The sequence below is a fragment of the Pan paniscus genome, chromosome 10, assembly GCF_029289425.2.
Source record: "Pan paniscus chromosome 10, NHGRI_mPanPan1-v2.0_pri, whole genome shotgun sequence".
NCBI lineage: Eukaryota > Metazoa > Chordata > Mammalia > Primates > Hominidae > Pan > Pan paniscus.
In genome coordinates, this window is record NC_073259.2 from 96,542,693 (window position 1) to 96,564,290 (window position 21,598).

General features: G+C 35.2%; 1 protein-coding gene across 2 annotated transcripts in view; it reads right to left on the minus strand.

Moving 5' to 3' along the window:
• Window positions 1-4,829: 4,829 nt before the first annotated feature.
• KITLG (KIT ligand) overlaps window positions 4,830-21,598 on the minus strand; it is a 75,521-nt gene continuing 58,752 nt past the window's right edge. Inside the window, exons 4-9 of one of the 2 annotated variants that reach the window (XM_003828321.6) lie at window positions 18,365-18,535; window positions 16,010-16,166; window positions 15,209-15,292; window positions 6,699-6,808; window positions 5,982-6,049; window positions 4,830-4,907 (exon numbers count right to left, since the gene is read on the minus strand). In XM_003828321.6, coding sequence (XP_003828369.2) covers window positions 4,868-4,907; window positions 5,982-6,049; window positions 6,699-6,808; window positions 15,209-15,292; window positions 16,010-16,166; window positions 18,365-18,535 — 630 coding nt within the window. In that variant the 3' untranslated portion in view covers window positions 4,830-4,867. The remainder of the gene's footprint in view (window positions 4,908-5,981; window positions 6,050-6,698; window positions 6,809-15,208; window positions 15,293-16,009; window positions 16,167-18,364; window positions 18,536-21,598) is intronic. The other variant, XM_024931243.4, reaches the window with a different exon arrangement.

Below are 21,598 nucleotides of genomic sequence, written 5' to 3' on the forward strand. Positions count from 1 at the left end.
ATTGAATTCACAACTTGTATGAACATATGCAGAGGCCTGGACTTTGATCAAAGTAACTCTGTAAACTTTTAGTTCACTTTTAAAAATTGGTTATTATGTATATGTCTGATTTCCTTTTGTAGGCTATAAACAATTTGAGGACACAACAAAGTTATATTAAGCTTTGCATCCATCAATGCACCTGCTAGAGTTTGTTGGAATCACATTTGTGGGAAGAGTAAAGAGCAAAAGTTTCCTGTAATGTATTAACATAAATAAAGTTTTTAATGTAATCCATCTGTTTTATTTATCTATCTTAATCTTTGCTATCCACAACCCAATATGAAAAAGGTTTTTGTAGGATGCTACGATGGATATTTGGCATAAGCTATGTGACCAAGTAAATTTTTAACTTTTCACATAGCTGTTCTCACGCATGGTGTCAAATAAACACACTTCAGTTAATTTTTTATTTTTATATTTTGAGACCAGGCCTTGCTCCATCACCCAGGTTGGAATGCTGTGATTTGATCATGGCTTATTACAGCCTCAACCTCTCGGGCTCAGGCAATCCTCCTGCCTCAGCCTCCTGAGTAGCTGAGACCACAGGTGCACACCACTATGCCCACCCAATTTTTAAATTGTTTGTAGAGATGGGGTCTTCCTATGTTTCCCAGGCTGGTCTCGAACTCCTGGGCTCAAGTGATCCTCCCACCTCAGCCCCCGAAGGTACTGGGATTACAGGAATGAGCTACCACTCCTGGCCTATTTATTCCTAGGTGCAACTTTTTTTGTTGTTGTTTCTAGTTCAATACATTCCTTCCACATTTGTCCCTTTAGTTAAGATATTAAACCCTCCTTCTTTTCATTTTCCAATTATAGGTTATTTCCTTAAGAGAACTAGCCCATATGTTCTCTATTCTAGTGTTCCAATATTTGTCTTGATTTAATTTGTTTTAGTTGGTGAAACTTCCATTTCAGGGAGAAATCCTTGCCATAAACCTGAGTCATTCCTTGTATTTTTCCCCTTCCTTGTTAACCAAGAAAATGATTATAATCCAAATTATATCTATTTTTTAAATGTATAATTGCAACTCCACATTTTATTTCTGTCTTGGCATTTTTTACTACAGTTATTCTTATTTTTTAGAAGATTTTCTCTCCAACCACATCACAGTTTGTTCTCCCAGACCTTCCCTCTACTACACACCTATCTAGGAACTAGACTTAAGAGTTCCTTGGAGGGTTTTCCATCTCTGCTGGTAGAAGGCCAAATGTAAGGGTTTACTTCATATAATGGGTAGTCAATAGATGATTACAAATGATATACACACATTTTTACTTTGGGGTTTTCAGATTCTGAGGACGAACTGGCCCTTTTCTACCTCTTTTCCTACTTTTCCCTCAGCATTTGAATTCTTATGTACTCATAGACACATACAAGTTTTTTTCTGTTTTTATTTTCATATATTTTATTCTCATCTTATTGTAATTCTGAGATATTCATTCATCTTTCCATTAATTTATTCAACAAATACTTATTCATCATTTATATGTGCACAGTATAAGTGACATTGTTTAGTGGGGCTCCAAAACTAAATTAAGAAAAAAAAATCCTGCCCTCTAAGAGTTTATGGTTTTGAAAAGGGCACAAAATGTTCATTTAGGTGACTGTGATGTCCTACCAAGTGTCATATGAAATCTATTTAGAGGGCCAGAAATAGAGATTATTTTCATTTGGGAAGTCAGGTTTTTGTAGGTGGCAGTATGTGACCTGAGCCTTGGTGGAGCTTTGCAGAGATGACGAGTAAGGCACTTTGTGAAGGAGAATGAGTCATGTTTTCATTCATTCTGCCATCTATTTCCCATTGACTACGGAATAAGTGAGCTGGGTTTTTTTCTGGATAATTCTGGCTTCTTTAACCTGGCTAATGTGATTCATTTTATACATGAGTAATAATTCATACCTTAAGAAAAATAATTTATTAGTTAATTTCTCATGTGATTATATTCCCTCTTGATATGCATACCTTGCTGTCTCATTAATCCAACCCAATACATTAAATACACACATTCACACAAAAGATAAAAACAAACCCTACTTCAGAAGAACAATCTTCTTTGCCATTTGCTTAAACTTTCATTTAGGGCTGAGTCACTCACTCAGTCTCTCATTCAAGAAACATTTATAGAGAGCCAACAATGCACGGGCAGCAAGTTAGGTGTTGAGGGTACAGCAAGAAACAGAAAGACCTAACTCTTTTCTTGGAATGCTAACTGACTATTCAACACATGCATAAGTTGTTTGACTATGGTTGCTTTAAAATACCATCTTTTTTCCTCCTAAACAAATGGCCTGGGTTTCCGTATCCTAATCCACTCCCAAATGTCATGGGACGAATGTCGTAATTAAAACCACATGATTAAAGACCTGTGTGCCAAAACAGGATCCCAGCAATGCAATCCCAAACCAAAAAACAGAGGACATTACTTGAGCATTTGAGCATTTAAGACTCAATTAACCATTTAATGTGTGGTTTGTGAATGCCACTTGAGAGAAGTGAAATGGCTGTCAAGAAGAAGAAGAAAAGGAAGGAAAAAAAAAAAAAAGAAAACAGTGAATCTCATCTTATGGTTCAAAGGCAAAAAAATGAATTTCTAGGAAAAAGCATGGTTTCAGCTTGGGAAATATTGCTTCGGAAAATAAAAAGTGTCAAGCAAACGGTCTATCCATTTACATTATTTGACAGGAAGAATGAGCCTAGAAAGAAGTGGCAATGGGCAGCAGAAAATAGAGGGTGCTATTCATGCTACGGACATGTTAATCAAGAGTATGATTGAAGGTAAAAGTGACAGAGTGTGTAGAATAAAGTATTACGGTGTTAGAGAAATGTGCAACATAATTATATCATGTTATCTTGAGTTGTTAAAAAATGTTGTTGTATAACCATAAAAGTAAGCTCATACAGGAGGCAAGATAATTTATGACTCAGTTCCACTGAAGAAGATTAAGTCTAGAGACAAATCTCTGAACCTGGGACAGGAGTTAAAGCTGGAAGGGCAGTGACTTGCAGGGTGAAGAAGGAATCCACCACAGACTATCTAGGTAATAAAGAGGAGAGTAAATAATCCTTTGACAATGAGGGAATGCACAGAAGAAATGAGGAATTTGAAAGAGGAGAGAATATTCGCATGCAACTGTGGTAAATGATCTCAGGATTCCATGCCAGTAACAAAAATAACAGCCAATTAGCAGAAGCAAAAGTGAGGGACAGCATGAATCAATACTGATTAAGTTAATGCAGCTGTGGGTCTTCCCGCAACAGTATCTGCAGCAAGGGAGCAGAGAAAGCAGACGGGACAGGAGATAATGATACCAGTACCTTCTAGCCACGTCTTACTCTCCTTTCTCCCACAATCCCTCCGCAGACCCACACAATCACAGCACCTGTCTGCCATGCGTTTATGTTCCGTGCATCCTGGGCTCTGAACTATTATAATGCATAATTATTACTAGTCATGTGGAAGGTGGCAATTGACCTGGAAAATCTTACTCTCCTGACTCTAAGATATTTGGATGTTTTCTCTTTTTCCTGAAAATGGCAGGGAAACATTCTGGTTTTCTCTTGTTTCAGCATCTAACACATGGGATACAGTCATGTTATAGTGGTCACACCTAAATAAAATTGATTCCATATATTTTTATTCTATTAGTAATACTTAATTTTAGTCCTAATTTGCTATATTTCCCTTGTCTAATTAATTTTCTGGTCTCAAAAACAGTCTAAGTAAACATACAACTGTTAATTTTTGTGCATATCCCACACTAGATGAATCCACTAGTCAGGACAAACACTGCTTACCTTTCAAAACTGGAGAATACACAATGAATTAGATATGCACATTTCAATTATGTAACAGCTTCAGCCAACATACTGACATCTGCTTGATAGAAGACTTACTAATGAAGTTTGTTTCTAAATTTTGGCATCTCATATGCTGTATAGTTCTTGCTAAATATTTCAGTTTGAATTAAAATTTTTACAATCTACCCATCTGACAAAGGACTAATATCCAGAATCTGCAAAGAACTTAAACAAATTTACAAGAAAAAATCAAACAACCCCATCAAAAAGTGGGCGAAGGATATGAACAGACACTTCTCAAAAGAAGATATTTATGCAGCCAACAGACACGTGAAAAAATGCTCATCATCACTGGCCATCAGAGAAATGCAAATCAAAACCACAATGAGATACCATCTCACACCAGTTAGAATGGTGATCATTAAAAAGTCAGGAAACAACAGGTGCTGCAGAGGATGTGGAGAAATAGGAACACTTTTACACTGTTGGTGGGACTGTAAAGTAGTTCAACCATTGTGGAAGTCAGTGTAGTGATTCCTCAGGGATCTAGAACTAGAAACACCATTTGACCCAGGCATCCCATTACTGGGTATATACCCAAAGGATTATAAAATTATAAATCATGCTGCTCTAAAGACACATGCACACGTATGACTGAGGCTGGAAACCATCATTCTGAGCAAACTATCGCAAGGACAGAAAACCAAACACCGCGTGTTCTCACTCATAGGTGGGAATTGAACAATGAGAACACTTGGACACAGGGTAGGGAACACCACACAATGGAGCCTGTCATGGGGTGGGGGGAGGGGGAAGGGATAGCATTAGGAGATATACCTAATGTAAATGACGAGTTAATGGGTGCAGCACACCAACATGGCACATGTAAACATACGTAGCAAACCTGCACATTGTGCACATGTACCCTAGAACTTAAAGTATAATAAAAAAAAGAAAAAAAAAAGGAAAGAAGAAAAACACTTACCAATGTACGAAAGTAACAGTGTTGATACAAGCCACAATTACACTTCTTGAAACTCTCTCTCTTTCTCTTGCAACATACTGAAAAACAATAAGAAAAAATGCTTATTTGCTCTTGGTCAGAGATTCTGAGGTACACCATGATCTGGGCATTGTAAAAGGCAGCTTTTCTGTAAATATAGTAGCAGAAGATTGAAAATTGAATGGGGAGCCTACCTTCTTATTACTATAGGGAAGAGGGAAGACTTCATTTGTCTTAAGGTAGTCTTTCCAAGTAGTTAAAACATTTCTTTCTCTGTATATGCATATACACATACCAAGCATGCCTATATGCATTTCATATGTGTCTGTGTATACATACAGGCATGACATGAGAGAAGGCAACACACCAAATGAAAATTATAATCAAAGGTAAGGGAACATATGAGTGCTGGGCAGTATAGGGTAAGGTGAAAGAATGACAAGAGCCAGCTACAGTGAATGGAAAGTCATCTTACAGCAAATTTTGTATTCAGCTTTAGAGAAAACAACGAGTATGTTGAGAATAGTTAAGGGCTCTGAAAGCCAGAGTAAAATAAAAGATATATAAAATATACAAGAGAAAATCACTGAACGTATTTTGAATAAGAAGTCACATGATGAACCAGGGTTTACAGAAGAGTGTGACTAAAGGTTGAGTTTAGAAGGGCTAAAGAAAAGATCAGTGGCAGCAACTCATGAGATCATAAAGATGTCAATGATGATAATGCTTCCTACCGAAAGAACTAAGCTTAGGAAGAGGCTCCAAGAGCTGAATCAGTATGTTTTGATAAAAGTGTGGAAAAGACAGAACATGAGCAAATGTGCCTCCAGAGTTCCACAACCAGGAGTCTGAGAAGATTCTGCTGCCTTACTTAAATAAGAAAGCAGAGGTAACCCCTTTATAAACCCTAAGAAGAGTCATGAAGACAATTATGTGAAGGTGTTCTGTAGGTGAATGGAGATGCAGCACTGAAGAGAGAGTGAGACATCAGAAACATGGATAGAGTTGGGACTCACTGGTTAGGAGCTACTGTCATGAGTGAAGGACTTCTTAAAGACATTATGGGCAGGTACACAGTGTGTGAAATGGCAATGCCATGCTTGATTCGGCACACATTTAGCAAAACAAAATACCTTATCTCATTATCCTCTTCATTAATTTGTATATTTTCAACTGCCCTTGTAAGACTTGGCTGTCTCTTCTGGAAAAAGAAGAAAGACATATACTGTAAAATAATCAATGAATGGTCTAATATTTAAGAGGTAAGTGGACTCCACTTTTATCTTTTATGTCAATAACTCCAATAACAGTTTTTTCAGCATGTAGCATGCAAAATATCTTTGTAATAAAAAATTATGAAAGCTGCATGGTACTATCAACTCAACATTTTTAGGATGTTGGGGGCTAAAGAGTAATAAAGAAGCTGACACTTAATCAAATTCAAAAGACATTTCAAGAAGCTGAGTCACAATGATTTTTGCACATTTTAAAATTTTAGACAGGCTTCAATAAGAACAGAACAAAAGAGTAGAAATCCAAAATAGCAGATAATACAAATGACATTTCTATTTGTCTTTTAAGTATATCATATGATTTTTGTCAGATCTTCCTCTTCATATTTAGTTCAGGCTATTAACACCAGTTCCTAATTCTTAAGCGTGAATTATCAGCTAGAGGGATTGTCTCCAGACATAATGAGAAACAGGAAACTTTATAAAATTTAAATTTTGTTTAGATTATAAGCTAAGGTAGAATTCACTGTTTTCTTAAAGGATCATTTCTTGAGGAAAAAAAGATAATAATTTATGTAAACATAGCATATTTTTAAAAAAAGGAATGGTACCACTTACCTTCCAGTATAAGGCTCCAAAAGCAAAGCCAATTATAAGAGAAAACAATGCTGGCAATGCCATGGCTGCCCAGTGTAGGCTGGAGTCTCCAGGGGGATTTTTGGCCTTCCCTATAATTTAAAGAACACACTGATGAATACAGCATATCCATTCTAGAAGTTTTGCTCTTATGCTGTGGTTCTTTTTAACTGTTTCTGTAACACATTCTGGACCTATATCTGTTTAAAGTATTCAAAAGATTGATTTTTCTGCTGAATATTGCTTTTGCAAGGCAATATAAATCCATGTAGTCTCCAAAAGATGAATGCATTAAAAAAGAAAGAAATCACAGAGACAGAAAGAGATCTGGCTTGGGTAATTCTGACACATATGGAACACAGACTTAATATATTTCTGGGGGGAAAATGACTTATACTATCAAGCAAATCTATCTCCCATGCCTTTATCTTCTAAAATCTTTTTGCTTTCTCACTCTTGACAGCTTGCTCAGAAATTTTAAACATGAAATTTTACAACCTGGATCAAGATCTGTATGCATTCAGCTATGTTTGGACTGTTGAAAATATTAAATAATTGTATGTGCACTGTGGTTATAGTATTTTTAGGTATCTCATGCTTAGAATCATGGCTGTTTCCACATTCATATCTTCAACATACATTTATCGGATGCCACTGTGCAACGGACTAAGAGTTTGGACTTTTAATGTTGGAAAGCTTAAGACTAACACTAAGGGGAATGGTTGAAGGCACTAGTGTTGTCCCATACTACGTCTAAATAAGAAACTCAATGAGAGAGAACACATATGGAATTGGTTTGGGACACCTTTCTTGATCCTGCCTGGCTCTTCCATGAGAAGCAAAATGATTCATGAATTTAGGTTGGATGTGGTGGCTCACCCCTGTAATCCCAGCACTTTGGGAGGCCGAGTCAGGCAGATCACCTGAGATCCAGAGTTCAAGACCAGCCCAGCCAACACGGAAAAACCCCGTCTCTACTAAAAATACAAAAATTAGCTGGGTGTGGTGGCGCATGCCTGTAATCCCAGCTACTCCGGAGGCTGAGGCAGGAGAATCGCATGAACCCGGGAGGCGGAAGTCGTAATGAGCCGAGATCATGTCACTGCACTCCAGCCTGGGCAACAGAGCAAGACTCTGTCTTTAAAAAAAAAAAAAGGAGCAGAATGATTCACGAATTAAATAAACAAAACACATCTCCCACAAGGGTCTCTTCCAACATGAAACTTATTTTGACAGATTTTTCTATATACCTATACCTATTTAACATACAAAGTACCTAGAGTACATAATATAAAATAATAGATCTACTATGTGTGTATCAACATCTTACAGGGAAAAATTAATTCATAGATTTAACTTGATAAGTCAGAAATAGATTTTATCTACTATGGTGAGGACAGGAACAGCCCATTCCTCTACCATATGTGAACTGAGAGCAGGAAATTCCCTCATCCTATAAATGGTATGTTTCCAAGGAGACTCTAATGATGGGATGTATGGATGTGTGCTCACGTGTGTGTGTGTGTGTGTGTGTGTTGGGGGAGGAGACAGTGAGGGATGAACAATAAGGTGCTGGTGATCCCCACGCAGGGAGTTGTCAGAAATAGGGTCTTCCATTCACATAACCATGAATTTCCTCCTTAGGATTCCTCCTCCTGGCCCACCCCACATCCTATAGCCCCTTGGGAGATATGTTTTACCATCTCAAGTTGGAGCCCAATGTGAATTTTCTCACCAAAATAAATCTGAGTAATAAAATGGGATTTGGTATAATTAAAGTACTATCATTACAATAACAGAGCTATTTTAAGGATTATGTAAGATTACGTGGACTAGTTTGGGATTTAACTACTATCTATAAAAGTGCTCTCTATATGAAATGGATTCAGGGTTACAAACAATTCGCACCATTTGAGGAATTTTAATAATACTATTTGTAAATAAATCATTTGGCTGTTTTGGTTCTCCTTGAAGGCCAATCTGCTGTGGCCCCCATTATCTATTGGGATTGCTGGTATGTAATTACGATAGATTTACTAGGTAACCTCCTTAAGAGGCCATAATCAAGGTACACAGAGAGAACAAATAAATTAATTAAGATTTTGTGCTTAAAATCCAATGGAAAACTCTAACAAGCTAGGAAGATGCTATGGAGAACTCCATTATCTACGTTGGGTCAGCCAGATGCCCTGTAATCAAGGTAGCCAAACACCATGTTCTTCTTGTTCTATACAAAGACCAAACCTAAGTCTTGAAATTCATCACTCAGAACAAAGGAAAGACCAGACTCAAAAGCAAAAAGCAGCTTACTAAAGAGTGAGATATTCTGGAATTTGCTACCTAAAACCTTTCTCAGGCAGAAGGATAGCATCTAAGGAAGGGGCTTCCAACAAAGCTGTGTGGGAGACCTCACTAAAGAAAGCTCAGACTTGCTCTCTGAGAGTGCGGTGACTACTATGTTGACAGTTCCATCCCTAAGACTGTGAGCCAATATACAATCCTGGAATCTGACTAAGACACAGCAGCAATCTTCCTGCAGGAGACAGGGAGGGAGAGAAACAGCAAAGACTGGATGGCGGGGCAGCAGTGGAGAGGAGGGTTGGGGGAAGCGCCCATAGGTTACTGAGCTTCACCTCCCATAGAGGTCAATGTTACCTCACTTTCTTTATTTCACTTGTTCATGCGTGGGGCTTAAGAACCAGGCCTTTGGTCCATCAGGGATACTACTGTCCCTCTTGCAGGCAGACAAAAAGAACTTTATCAGAAGAGATTTGCTTATACCTCCAGGGAATGACTTTCAATACTTTCCACTGCAGCTATCGAGTAGGAATCAATGAGATTTGAATTGCATGCCTCAAGGCCCAAATGAAGGGTATTTGGGGACAAAACTTAAGCTGACAACAAAGTTTTGATTTTATGCAAAGATAGCCTGCAGAGAATTTATGTGGAGAGGAAGCTCATCTGGGCCGGATTTGAGTAATCCCAAATTCCTGGGTTATTACCATATTAATTATATCTCCTTATTACCAAAACTATTCACTGTCCAGAAATCTTGGGAACTGACTTGTTTCATTTGACTAATAATAACCAACATCTGTAGAAATATAGAACACAAAGAATTGTGCTATAATTTTGCTGAACTTCTTTTTAGAGTGAGCATTTTTAGGAGCACCATGCCTGTGACATGGTTATCTTGGTGCTTATGAAACAAGCAAATGAGTATTCTTCCTTGATTCAGATCCAGAGCTCACTAAAGGTTCAACATAATTACTGATCCAAAGTCTTATTGCATCTCATTGTTCTAGTACTTAATGATGAACTCTTATAAGACATCAGTTATGTCTCCAAGCACATCTGTACTAACTCACTTAAAACTCACAGAAACTCTGTGAAGGAGGTATTATGATCTTCCATTTGACCGAAGAGTCAAAAGAGTTTAACTTGACTGGTATATGAGTCCAGGAAGGTTGGGTCAAGACTATTTCTAGAAAATGTATAAGATAATGTCAAAGTTAGGATTTCTTTCTCTATCATTTATGTACTGTCTGCAAGAATCTCAAACATAAAACATCTTTTAAACATTCTCTTTGCTTATCATAAAGGATATTACTGTTATGCTATAAACATAATTCCCTTTGGATAACTAATAGGTTTGTATGTTATTCCATTCTCCCATGACTTTTCCTTACACACTCACATCTCTGTAATAAGTTTTCATATGCCCTGGTACTCTGACATGGCCAGCTTTTGAGTTATCCCTGAAAACTAGCATGCTTTCTTCAAATTTCCCTAACCCTTCTCCCAAAAAAGTCTTACCCCCTTTGTGCTACACCTAAAAACATTTGCATAATTCTATTATGATACATATTGTATACTGTACTATGAGTATTTTATTTACGTCTGTTTCTCTCTGAATGTTAGCACCACAAAATCTTGTCTTGTGCAGAGGTATCTAAGTGGCATATTCATGAGTGACATCACCTAGCTAAAAGTTGCTGACAATGCAAGACTCAAAATTTTTTAAAAAGGAAAAAAAAAGAAACAGTGAACAAAAAAGAAGGCTGTCCATTCATCTTGCAATTTAAAAAGTAATCTCAGATTCAGAGGCACGGGATTGAATAGGTATTTTATATTTAGTTTGTCTTTTAAAATTAGTAGGAAAGACTTTTGTTTCCAAATACGATGGTAGCAGACTAGCCTTTCCGACCTAAGTAATTATAATTCTAGACAAATTATGAGGCAACTCTTTTCAGAAATTAGTGAACAGCAGTACAAATGTGTAATTCACGAGACAGGGAATCCACACTAAGTGAGGCTCATGTTTGCCCTGGCTTTCTGGCTTTCAGCTCTCCTGTCTGGGGTGCACTTTCAGATTGAGGTGTGGAAGACAGAGTTCAAACAAGGACCAATGGCCTCACTAAGCTAGGGAGTCAGAGATTGAAGTTCAAGGCTGCCGATGCAGCTGGAGTTTCTAGATCTAGGTTATTTGGAAGAAGGGAGCTGTGCAAAGAAGGAGCATCAGAAATCCCTAGATGAATCTCCTTAAGTTACTGGTCCAATAATAAGCTGTATATGCACCAGTAGAGAAGTCACAAAACCTGACCAAAAAATAAAATTATAATAAAAAAAATAACCAAACACCAAACTCATGGGAAGCTATAATCTTAGTAGAGGCCCTAGCAGTCACAGAACAATGGGGACAAAATTGTTAAGACAAGCAATATTGGAGAGATTTTATGAGCACTTTACAGATATCTCAGATATTCCAGGCCTTAGGAATAAGGCTACTTTCCCTTGTACCTAAGAAAGTTTAAAAACAAGGCTGGGAGAAAAGATAAACCTCATCTGCTACTATTCGAACCTCCTACCAAAACACAATTCAATAGCCTCTAAAGAACCGCTATAGAATCTGAAAGATATTCAACAGCATAGAATTCATAATATCCAGCATATATTAAACAATCACTAACCATTTAAAAGGAAATGTGACCCCTAATCAGAGAGGAAGAAGTCAATAGACATCAACTCTGAGATGACCTATGTGTTGAAATTTGGAGACAAGAACTTTAGAGCAGCTATTATAATTATGTTTAAGTGACAAAAAAGAATTTTTTTTCATAATGAGTATGCAGATGGAAAATTCCAGCAGAGAAATATAAAATTCATTAAACAATTAACTGGACATTCTAGAACAGAAAATATAAATTCATAAATAGAATAATTCACCGGATGAAAAATTCAGCAGATCAGAGATGGCAGAACAAAAGGTCAATGAACTTGAAAGCAGACAAGTAGAAGTTACTCAGAAGAACACAGAGAAAAGAGGATAAATAAATGAACAAAACTTCTGCGACCTATGACACACTAGCAATCTGCTAACATATATGCAAGTAGTATCTCAGAATGAGAGGATAGATAAAATGGATTAAAAATTTTGAAAAATTTATGACTATTTTTTCCCCAAATTTGAGGGAAAACAAATATATAGATCCAAAAGCTTGACAAATCTCAAGAAAGATAAATACAAAGAAAACCACTCATAGGCATATTCTAGCTCAACTGTTAAAAAGGAGAACACTTTGAAAGAACGCAGAGGAAGAAATGACCCTGTACATACAGGGTAAAAATAAGACAAATGGTGGCTACCTTTTTTATTTTTTTCAGAAACAATAACTGCAGGAATACTATAGTGATATTTTTAAAAGACTAAAAGAAAAAAAATCCTGTTTACCCAGACTTCAGTATCTAGTAAAAAGTACCTGCTACATGGAAGACAAAACAAAGATATTTTCCAATTAAAAAGAAAAAAGAATTTGTTGCCAGCAGATCTGTATTATAAGAGATGCTATAGAATGTTTTTCAGCCTGAAGGAAATTAATACCAAATGGAAACCTGGACTGACAAGAGGGAATGAAGGGTACAGGAAATAATAAATATGCAGATTAATATAAAAGACAATATATTTATTCTTCTCTTACTTTAAAATACGTATGACAGTTCAAAGAAATAATTGAACTGCATTGTGTATTGTAGACTGTATTGTGAAATTTATAACTGATGTAGATATGTTAATATATGTCAATGATGACACAAAAGATGGGTATGGGTAAATAAAACTACCCTGTTTCAAGGTTCTTGCATTTTTTTCTCAAGTGCTACAATAGTAACTCTAAGTAGAATATTACAAGTTAAAGTGTATACTTTAATTTCCAAAATAACCACAAAATAATGCAAAAGGGTGCTGTTGAAAATCCAACACTAATTAAACACTAGAAAAAAAAATTAACCAAAAAAAAAAGGGCTAGAAATAAGGAACAGAAGGTCAATACACAAATGGGACAGATAAAAAACAAGTAAGGAAATGGTGGATTAAAATCCAACTATACCAATGATTTATTACATAGAAATGGATGAAGCACTCTAATTAACAATCAGAGATACACTAAATAAAATAGTGAAGCCCAAGTGTATGTTGTCTACCAGAGATGTACTTTAAAAATACAGACAATAGACTGAAAATAAAGGAAAGCCAAACATATACCATGAAAACAGTAAGCATAAGAAAGATTTGCTCTAATATCAGACAAAATAAACTTCAAGACAAAAAGCACTATCAGAGATAATGAGGGATATTTCAGTAAGATTAAAAGGTCAATTAAACAGGGAAGATCTAACAATAATCAATGTATAAGCCCATAATAATAAAGCTTTAAAATATATGAAGCAAAAAACCCAAAACCAAAAGGAAAATCAGACAAATCCACAATCAAAAGTTAATATTTTCAATTCCCTTTTCTCAATAATTAATAAAAATTAGACAAAAAGCTTAATAAGGAAGGGAAGATATAAACAACACTATCAACCATTTTGGCCAAATTTGAGTGCTGCATTCAACAGTTAAATAACATACATAAAATAGTTTCAGTACATTTCAAAAAAATTATAGAGTATGTTTTCTGACAACAAAATTCATAGACTAGTAACAATAAGATATATAGGAAAATCTCAAACTTTTTGACATCAAACAACGCACTTTTATATTATCCATGTATCAAAGAAGAAATCACAGTTAACAAATATTTAGAAAAATAACAAAATCACAACACAAAAATGTGTGAGGTGCAGCTAAAGCAGTGTATTTAAGAAAATTTATACCTTTAAGTGCTTGTAATTAGCAAAAATAGTTTAAAATCAATGATCTGATTTTTCCACTTCGAAAAGCTAGAAAAAGCGGAGTAAATGAAACACAAAGCAAATGGAAGGAAATAATAAAGATTAGAAATCAATGAAATATAAGCAGAGAATTTAAGAAGACAAAAGTTGCTCCTTTGAAAATGTTAATAAAATCCATAGTTGGTAAGAAAACCCTTAATTGACTAACACACAAACAGGGCTCTAGTCCCTTTTTGACACATTTTAGAACTGATATGCTACGTAATTTAGAATTTTAGGTTTTAGAAGATTCTGTCCTGCACATAATGTATAACATATACTATCCCCAGTGAATCCTGGGTAGCATTCTGTAATCAAATACATTAATATTTCATTAGTAAAATATATATTCACTTTTAGAAAGATAAATAAAGACTATAAATAGCTTCAAATCACTTCAGGTCAGGTTTTGGTGGCAAAAAATTCCAAAATAAGTAAATTGTATTTTAGAGTTTTTAAAAAATGTTCTGCATTGTAACAAGCTATTATGAATTAGTAATAAATTGATTACTTCTTTTCACAGATAGGTCTTCTAAGTCCCTGAACAAATGACAGTGCCCCATTTATAAGTCCTAAGGGATGACTTTTTTAGCCTAGATCACAAGATGGTTTTTTTTCTTCCTGCACCTTCCATGAGGCTAGAGAGTATTTAGTAAATACAATAAACTTTATAATGACCTTTGCCTGGATTTTCAAAGAAAATTGGGTTCTTGGCAAAAGAGGACAGAAATTTCAGAAAAATAAGCCTATTCTCACCAAGCATATAATTCTGTGGTAAAATAACAAAATCATCAAATTTCCAAATGCGCAATAGTAAATACTGATATACACAAATCTGAAAATATCTTTGGAATTCTATACAACCAGCATTTATAGACTTAAACTTCCATTTTTGTCAGACACATTCCACACAGAATATATGTTAACAACCAGCATTTATACACTTAATTTTAAACTTCCGTTTTTGTCAGACACATTCCACACAGAATATATGTTAATGATTCAACAAAAGGCATAAATCATATTTCTAAAATTAATTTTATGTCTTATTTAAAATAACCTCAGCAGAAAATTTATTGGCCTAATTCTCTAAACATTATCTCCAGCTCTAGGGAAATTTAATTCTACAAACTTAAGTCTCAGGAAGACCATAAAAGGAATAACAGTAACAGAACAGTATCAATAATAATAAATGTAGAAGTTTCCTTGAAAGCCCATGCAATACTCCTATAGGTGCTAATTGGAGCCATGCATGCATTAAATCAGATATATGTACTTACTATTACTGCTACTGCTGTCATTCCTAAGGGAGCTGGCTGCAACAGGGGGTAACATAAATGGTTTTGTGACACTGACTCTGGAATCTAAATAGAAAGCAATAATGTGTCAGTGTTATATGGTGATTTGTATGAGTTATAGAGTCCCTGAAAGGTGAAGTGCAATACCAGATTACTTGCCAGGTCTGCTTCCCAAATCTAGAGTATTCAGATCCTATTTATTTCATACTGGGTCCTGCTATTCTATTTTACTAAGAAATCCACCATTATCACCTTGTAGAACAAATACTTATTGAATAAATATGTTAATAAATACAAATAATGACACATTGATGGTAATTTCTCATTAAAAAAAGAAAGCAATGAATCCAGGTTTGTATTATAGGGACCCAGTGAAGGGAAAAAAGAGTCTTAATACAGAGTAACTGGGGAGGATCAGAATTTGTGACTTAGAGTTAGATCCTTAAGAAAAAAATTTGAGAAGGAACATTAAGTAGACTGGAGGTACAGAATAATATAATTGTAATTACTGGCAAATATTAGATGAGAAAAGGTATGAGTGGCCATCTCATGTATTGTTTACTCACAAACAGCTCACTAATTTGAAACTGATGAATATTGCTTTGGGTTAGAAACCCACAAATCTACAATCATTAGTTTCTTCTGTGCTATTGATATCTGCTTTTTTATTAGACGTACATGCATGTATCTTGCTACAGCTAAACACAGAGGTAGATTCTTACTACATAGGGAAGATTTAAGTTTGTTGTTTACATTTGAACTGGAAATGCTTACATGTCTTACCTTTCTCAGGACTTAATGTTGAAGAAACCACACAATCACTAGTTTCAGATGCCACTACAAAGTCCTTGAAGGCATCAATGGATCTATTAAAAATTCTAAAGAATTCTTCAGGAGTAAAGAGCCTGGGTTCTGGGCTCTTGAATGATTTTTTTAGATCCTAGAAGAAAAAATAGGATTACATTTTTCAAATAGTCTTTAGACTTAACTGAGGTGAAGATAATGGACTATAAATATGTCTCTCAAAGATTCAAGTATTTAGACTCTTACAACTAGCACTTTTAGATGGCTGTTTTAACGTACGTAATTCAGATTGGTAATGCAGGGTAGTGATCCCAGTGGGATCACAAGTTGAATCTGGGGCAGTGAACACAATGTCATGGCAAAAAATAAAATAAAATAAATAACCTTAAAAACAAGCTGGGGATATTTTTCTTTAGAGACGCTCATTAAAAACATGAGGGTTTATTTTAAAAAGACCCCTCCATTACAAGAACTTCCAGTCTTTAGAAAAAAAAAAACCTCACCATAATGCATGCTCTAATATCCAAAAATTAGAAAGTCAGATGATACTAAATATTGGCAAGGGAACTCTTACATACTGCTGAGATAATGTAAGTTGGTACATTTGATATTATCCAGTAAAGTTAGACATGTGACCATCCTGTGACTCAGAAATTCCATTCTCAGGTAAATAACCTACTGAAACTATTGCACATATATACCATCAGACATATAAAAAAGTTTTTTTGCAGCAATATCTGTATCACTTATGTCAATCCAGACAGAGTGGCTTAATAACTAGTGATACATTGAATTAGTGGAGTTCAATTCAAGAGAAGGTTAACTACAGCTATATGCTTTAAAGTGGATACATCTTCTAAACCTAAAGCTGAGTGAAAGAGGCAAGTCCCAAAATAATAAAAATGGTATGATTAATTGATATAAAATTAATATAAAATTCCCCAAAGCAAATCAAAGCTATGTTGTAGGGATACATAATGGATTATAAAGAAAAGTAGGTAACCAAAATAAACAACTATCTGTTACTTACTATGGACTATTCTAAGTGCTTTATATACATTAACTCAATCTCCAAAACAACTGAGAAATATAATTGGTAATCTCCTGGGTTCCCACCAAAGTGCCATGATTAGTAAATGCACATTCTTTGTTGTTTGCAGTGTTCTTCCCAACATCACCATTGACCTAACTCATTTACCTAACTCATCTTTAAGGCTCTAATGCACATGTTATTTCCTTTGTGACACCTTGTGTGATGCACTCTACTTTTTGTGATCTCTACTTCTTTTGAATGCCATTGGCACACTATATGCAGTAGTAATATGAAAGAGTGGTTAACACCACATTCTGACTTTGGAAATTAGAAAATAATACAAAGATTAAAGGTAGTGATTGGATTATTAGTATGGTAAGAATTATAAGATAGGATAGCACAAATGGGATTGAAGTTGGGTCTTACAGAATAGCTGGAATTTAGATGGGACACAGGAAAAAGCATTTAGGTATTAAGGTACAGAATCTTGCTTAAAACTTTGAATTTAAACTTACATAAGTCTCCTAAGCTAATCTTTGGCCATTTGAACTGTATACCAAATCAGGTCTCCTAAGCATGATTTTGCTATAGACACAGTGTGATGAAAAAACATCAAATTTTATTAATATTTATTTTGCTAGGTAGGGTGTTAAAGTACTCATGGCAAATAACCTAACGTCGACCCTGTTAGATGAATTCTGGCATTGCCCCCATTTTAAAGATAAAGAAAGTGAGGTACAAAGAAGTTACGCTCACAGAACTCATTAGCGACAGAGCCAGAATTTAAACTCCAATATCTCACTCTTATTTTCTGGAGTACATTGCCTATTCCATATGTCATGCCCATATCCTGAAGTTGGTGATGATCAGTTATCCAATGACTTTGAGGAGCCAAAATGTATTCCTTTGCTGTGACCTATGGGGTGATTACATTATGGATAAAAGGATATGTGTTTATTACAGACAATTTTCCATTTAAATGAACACTTGTAACTTAATAGAAAGGTTTCAAGGACTTCACTTATAAAAAATAAAGATAAAGGCAGGACTGATTTTGCATTGTAATGTAAATAAGTTTTATTTTTGTATTAGATGACATTTAAGTTGGAATGTGCACTTCAGTATTGCAGTATAACTGCAAATACTTGTTTTCTTTGCTCATCTGAACAAGATTTTTAAATTTGAAGTTTATACAATCAAAATATCATAAATAAAGGTGCCTCATTTTCCCCAACAGCACCAAGAAGCATGGGTTTTTAGAGAAGCGTAATGAAAAATAATCCCAATGAACACAAAGTTACCTTAGATGAGTTTTCTTTCACGCACTCCACAAGGTCATCCACTATATTCACAAGTTTGTCTATGATGGAATAATTACTCAAGCCTTCAGAAATATTTGAAAACTTGTCCAGAAGATCAGTCAAGCTGTCTGACAATTGTACTACCATCTCGCTTATCCAACAATGACTTGGCTGCAAGATATGAAAAAAGAGACAAAACAGCTATTTTAATAAGTGCCATAAAACTCGGAGTACTCTTCAAAGCTATCGTTTTAGTTACTCAAGTGATTCTCCTGCCTCAGCCTCTCGAGTAGCTCAGATTACAAGTGCCTGCCACCACGCCTGGCTACTTTTTTATTTTTAGTAGAGAGGAAGTTTCACCATGTTGGCCAGGCTGTCTCAAACTTCCTGACCTCAAATGATCCACCCGTCTCAGCTTCCCAATGTGCTGGGATTACAAGCATGAACCACCGTGCCTGGCCAGATTTTTTAAATTAATATTACATTATTTAAAATGTTGTAATAGGAGGACACGGGTTATTGTAACAGGAAGAGAAGGGACTAGTGTGACAGGAGGAGGAGGGACTATTGTAATAGGAGGAGGGACTCGTAACAGGAGGAGGAGGTTGTAAGTTTGCAGGCTTTATATGATTTTAACGTGTTATCTTTTCTCTTATAAAGATCTTTTAAGTGGAAACTCTCATGTATTTTGAACTCTGCTGAAATGCTGCAGTGACAAAAATAACATTGTTTTTAAGAATAACATTGAATTGGCTCATTAAAAGCACAAATAATTTAATACAACTTGTAACAAAAATATTGTACTCAGAGTAACTGATGTCATGGAAAATAAATAAAACTACTAAGCTTTATTTCTCTATTTACCAGCAGAATATCTCTGTGGGAAAAGTCAAGCCTTTTATTTGTTTATTTATGCTTTAATTTTTTACAGAGACAGGCTCTCTCTCTGAGTCCTGGGCTGTAGTACAGGCGTGCAATCATGGTTCACTGCAATGTTGAATTCCTGGGCCCAAGTGATCTTCCCACTTCAGCCTCCCAAGTAGCTGGCACTACAAGTCGCATGCTACCAAGTGTGGCTAATTTTTAATTTTTTTATATAAATGGGGTCTTGCTTTGTTGCTCAGGCTGCTCTTGAACTCCTGGCCTCAAGCAATCCTCCCTCCTCAGCATTCTAAAGTGCTGGGATTAGAGGCGTGAGTCACTGCATCTGGCTCAAGTCATTTATTTATTCTAAAGTATAGAAGGGACCACTTTATATTCATTTAACAGAACTGTTTTACTTAATATAATACAGCCAAAAAGGAAACAGGTTTATCTGCAGATAGGTAAGCCCCAATTCCTGGAACCATTAAATGTCACTCAAAACTTTTAGGATTGTTGGCTCTGGCTTCAGATAAGAAGGATAAACAAATCTCAACATGGGAATTTAGTTCAAGTGGCCATTTCAACTCGTCATAACCAAGTTCTCAAAGAATATGTGTTTCCAAAGTATGTGCAGAACAGAGTCCTTGTTTTGTTAAATCAGTGCTTACTTCAAGCACATGCAAGTTCCTACTTGCATCATTATCAGGTCTCTTTCAAAGCTGTCAGTCTTTCCTTGGATGCTGAATTGCTCTGCAAGTTTCTTTCCTTTTAGGGAGTGATAATTCCTTATAGACCGTCAGCCCTATCAACAATGAACAGATTTCCTAGGATATGGAACACAGCATACACTGTAAATTGCTATTTGAATAGTATTTATGTGATAGAGTAGCTTTCACCAATTCATTCCGTTGAAATTGTGCAAATTTTTCTAACAATGAAATTCCAGGTATTAATCTCTTAGGACTCTATTTCCTCACTTTATGAATATGCTTGCCTAGGATCTCTGGCAAGTAAGAACCAAAATCAAATTCCTTGTTTTGAATTAAGACATTCCTTTAGTTTCTGTGGTAGTTGTCTTATATGAATGGGTACTTTGTTCATTTTGCTTTTTTTTTTTGTGGTTAAAGTAGAAAATGTTTTGTTGATTTGTTTCTTACTTTTAAGCTGGGGAATTCTGGGGTACTTACTGCCACTTCTGTTGATCACTATTTTCAACTGAACTCTATATTTACATTTTATATTCTAGTTCCTATTTAGCTATTACCCTACCTCCTCCCATTTTCACATACCTAAATCAACAGTCTAAACAATCAACTCTTTCCAGTAAAATTTCCAACCCCAATCCTGTGTTTTCTTAGAGTTAAACCATGGAAATTCCACAATCTAATCCTACTCTAATGTTTGCCCTTCTAAAGTCATGAACAATTTGTTGATAGTTGATATAAACTACGTGCCTACACAGCTGAAAAATCGCGTATTTCTAAAACCCTTGTAATCATGTTTCACTCATTTTTTATTTTTGCTTGTGCTATTGTTTCTTTGGAAAAGGCTGAATCATAAATTCAAAGTTCTATTTTTCAGTAATTTGTTTAACCATGTATATATTGGCTTTTTAAGATTCTTGAGTTTATTAAAGATAAAATGAAGGTAAACAAATAATATTAAGCAGTCAGTTTTGATCTGCCTGCTTGTAAGAGAGGAAACTAGTTTTGACTGGAATGTCTAGCAGTTTTGTAATTTTTAATTAAATATCGTCAATGATTTGCAAGGAGAATAAAACACAATGAACTAAGTATTTCATTTGTGAGGTGATAGCAGGTCTTTCTGTTTTTCAATTCCTCCACGATTATGATTATGAAATAAATGATTAAAGATTGTCAAATTTACAAACGTACTTTTTGTTTGCCTTAATAAATGATATTATCACTGTTTCTTATTTTTCAGAGATATTTTAAACTTAAATAGTTTTATATAAATATTTACTCAATGATATTCATTAGAAGAAAGTAAGATATAATGTTCTCTCTTTCACTAGAAAATATAAAGGATTAAGAAAATTGACAGTCATACAGGATGTCAAAGGTGACACAAATGATTGCTTTTAAATTCCTGATGTGCGTGGAATTTGATGCTTTATTCGCCTGTATGTATAGTTTCCAAAAGAAGAAACATATAGATTCTGCTTTGAGTGTAAAAACTTTTTTTTGACTCCATGCTCTCAATTTCTTACCTTCTTTCTTGATAGCTTCTGTCTTATGTTTTCTTGGTTAATTATAGCAGCTCTAGCTAGGAATACTAAAAACATGTGCTTTCTATCCCTATGTACTTATAACATGTATTATTCTAGAATCCAAACTGACTCAATGATAT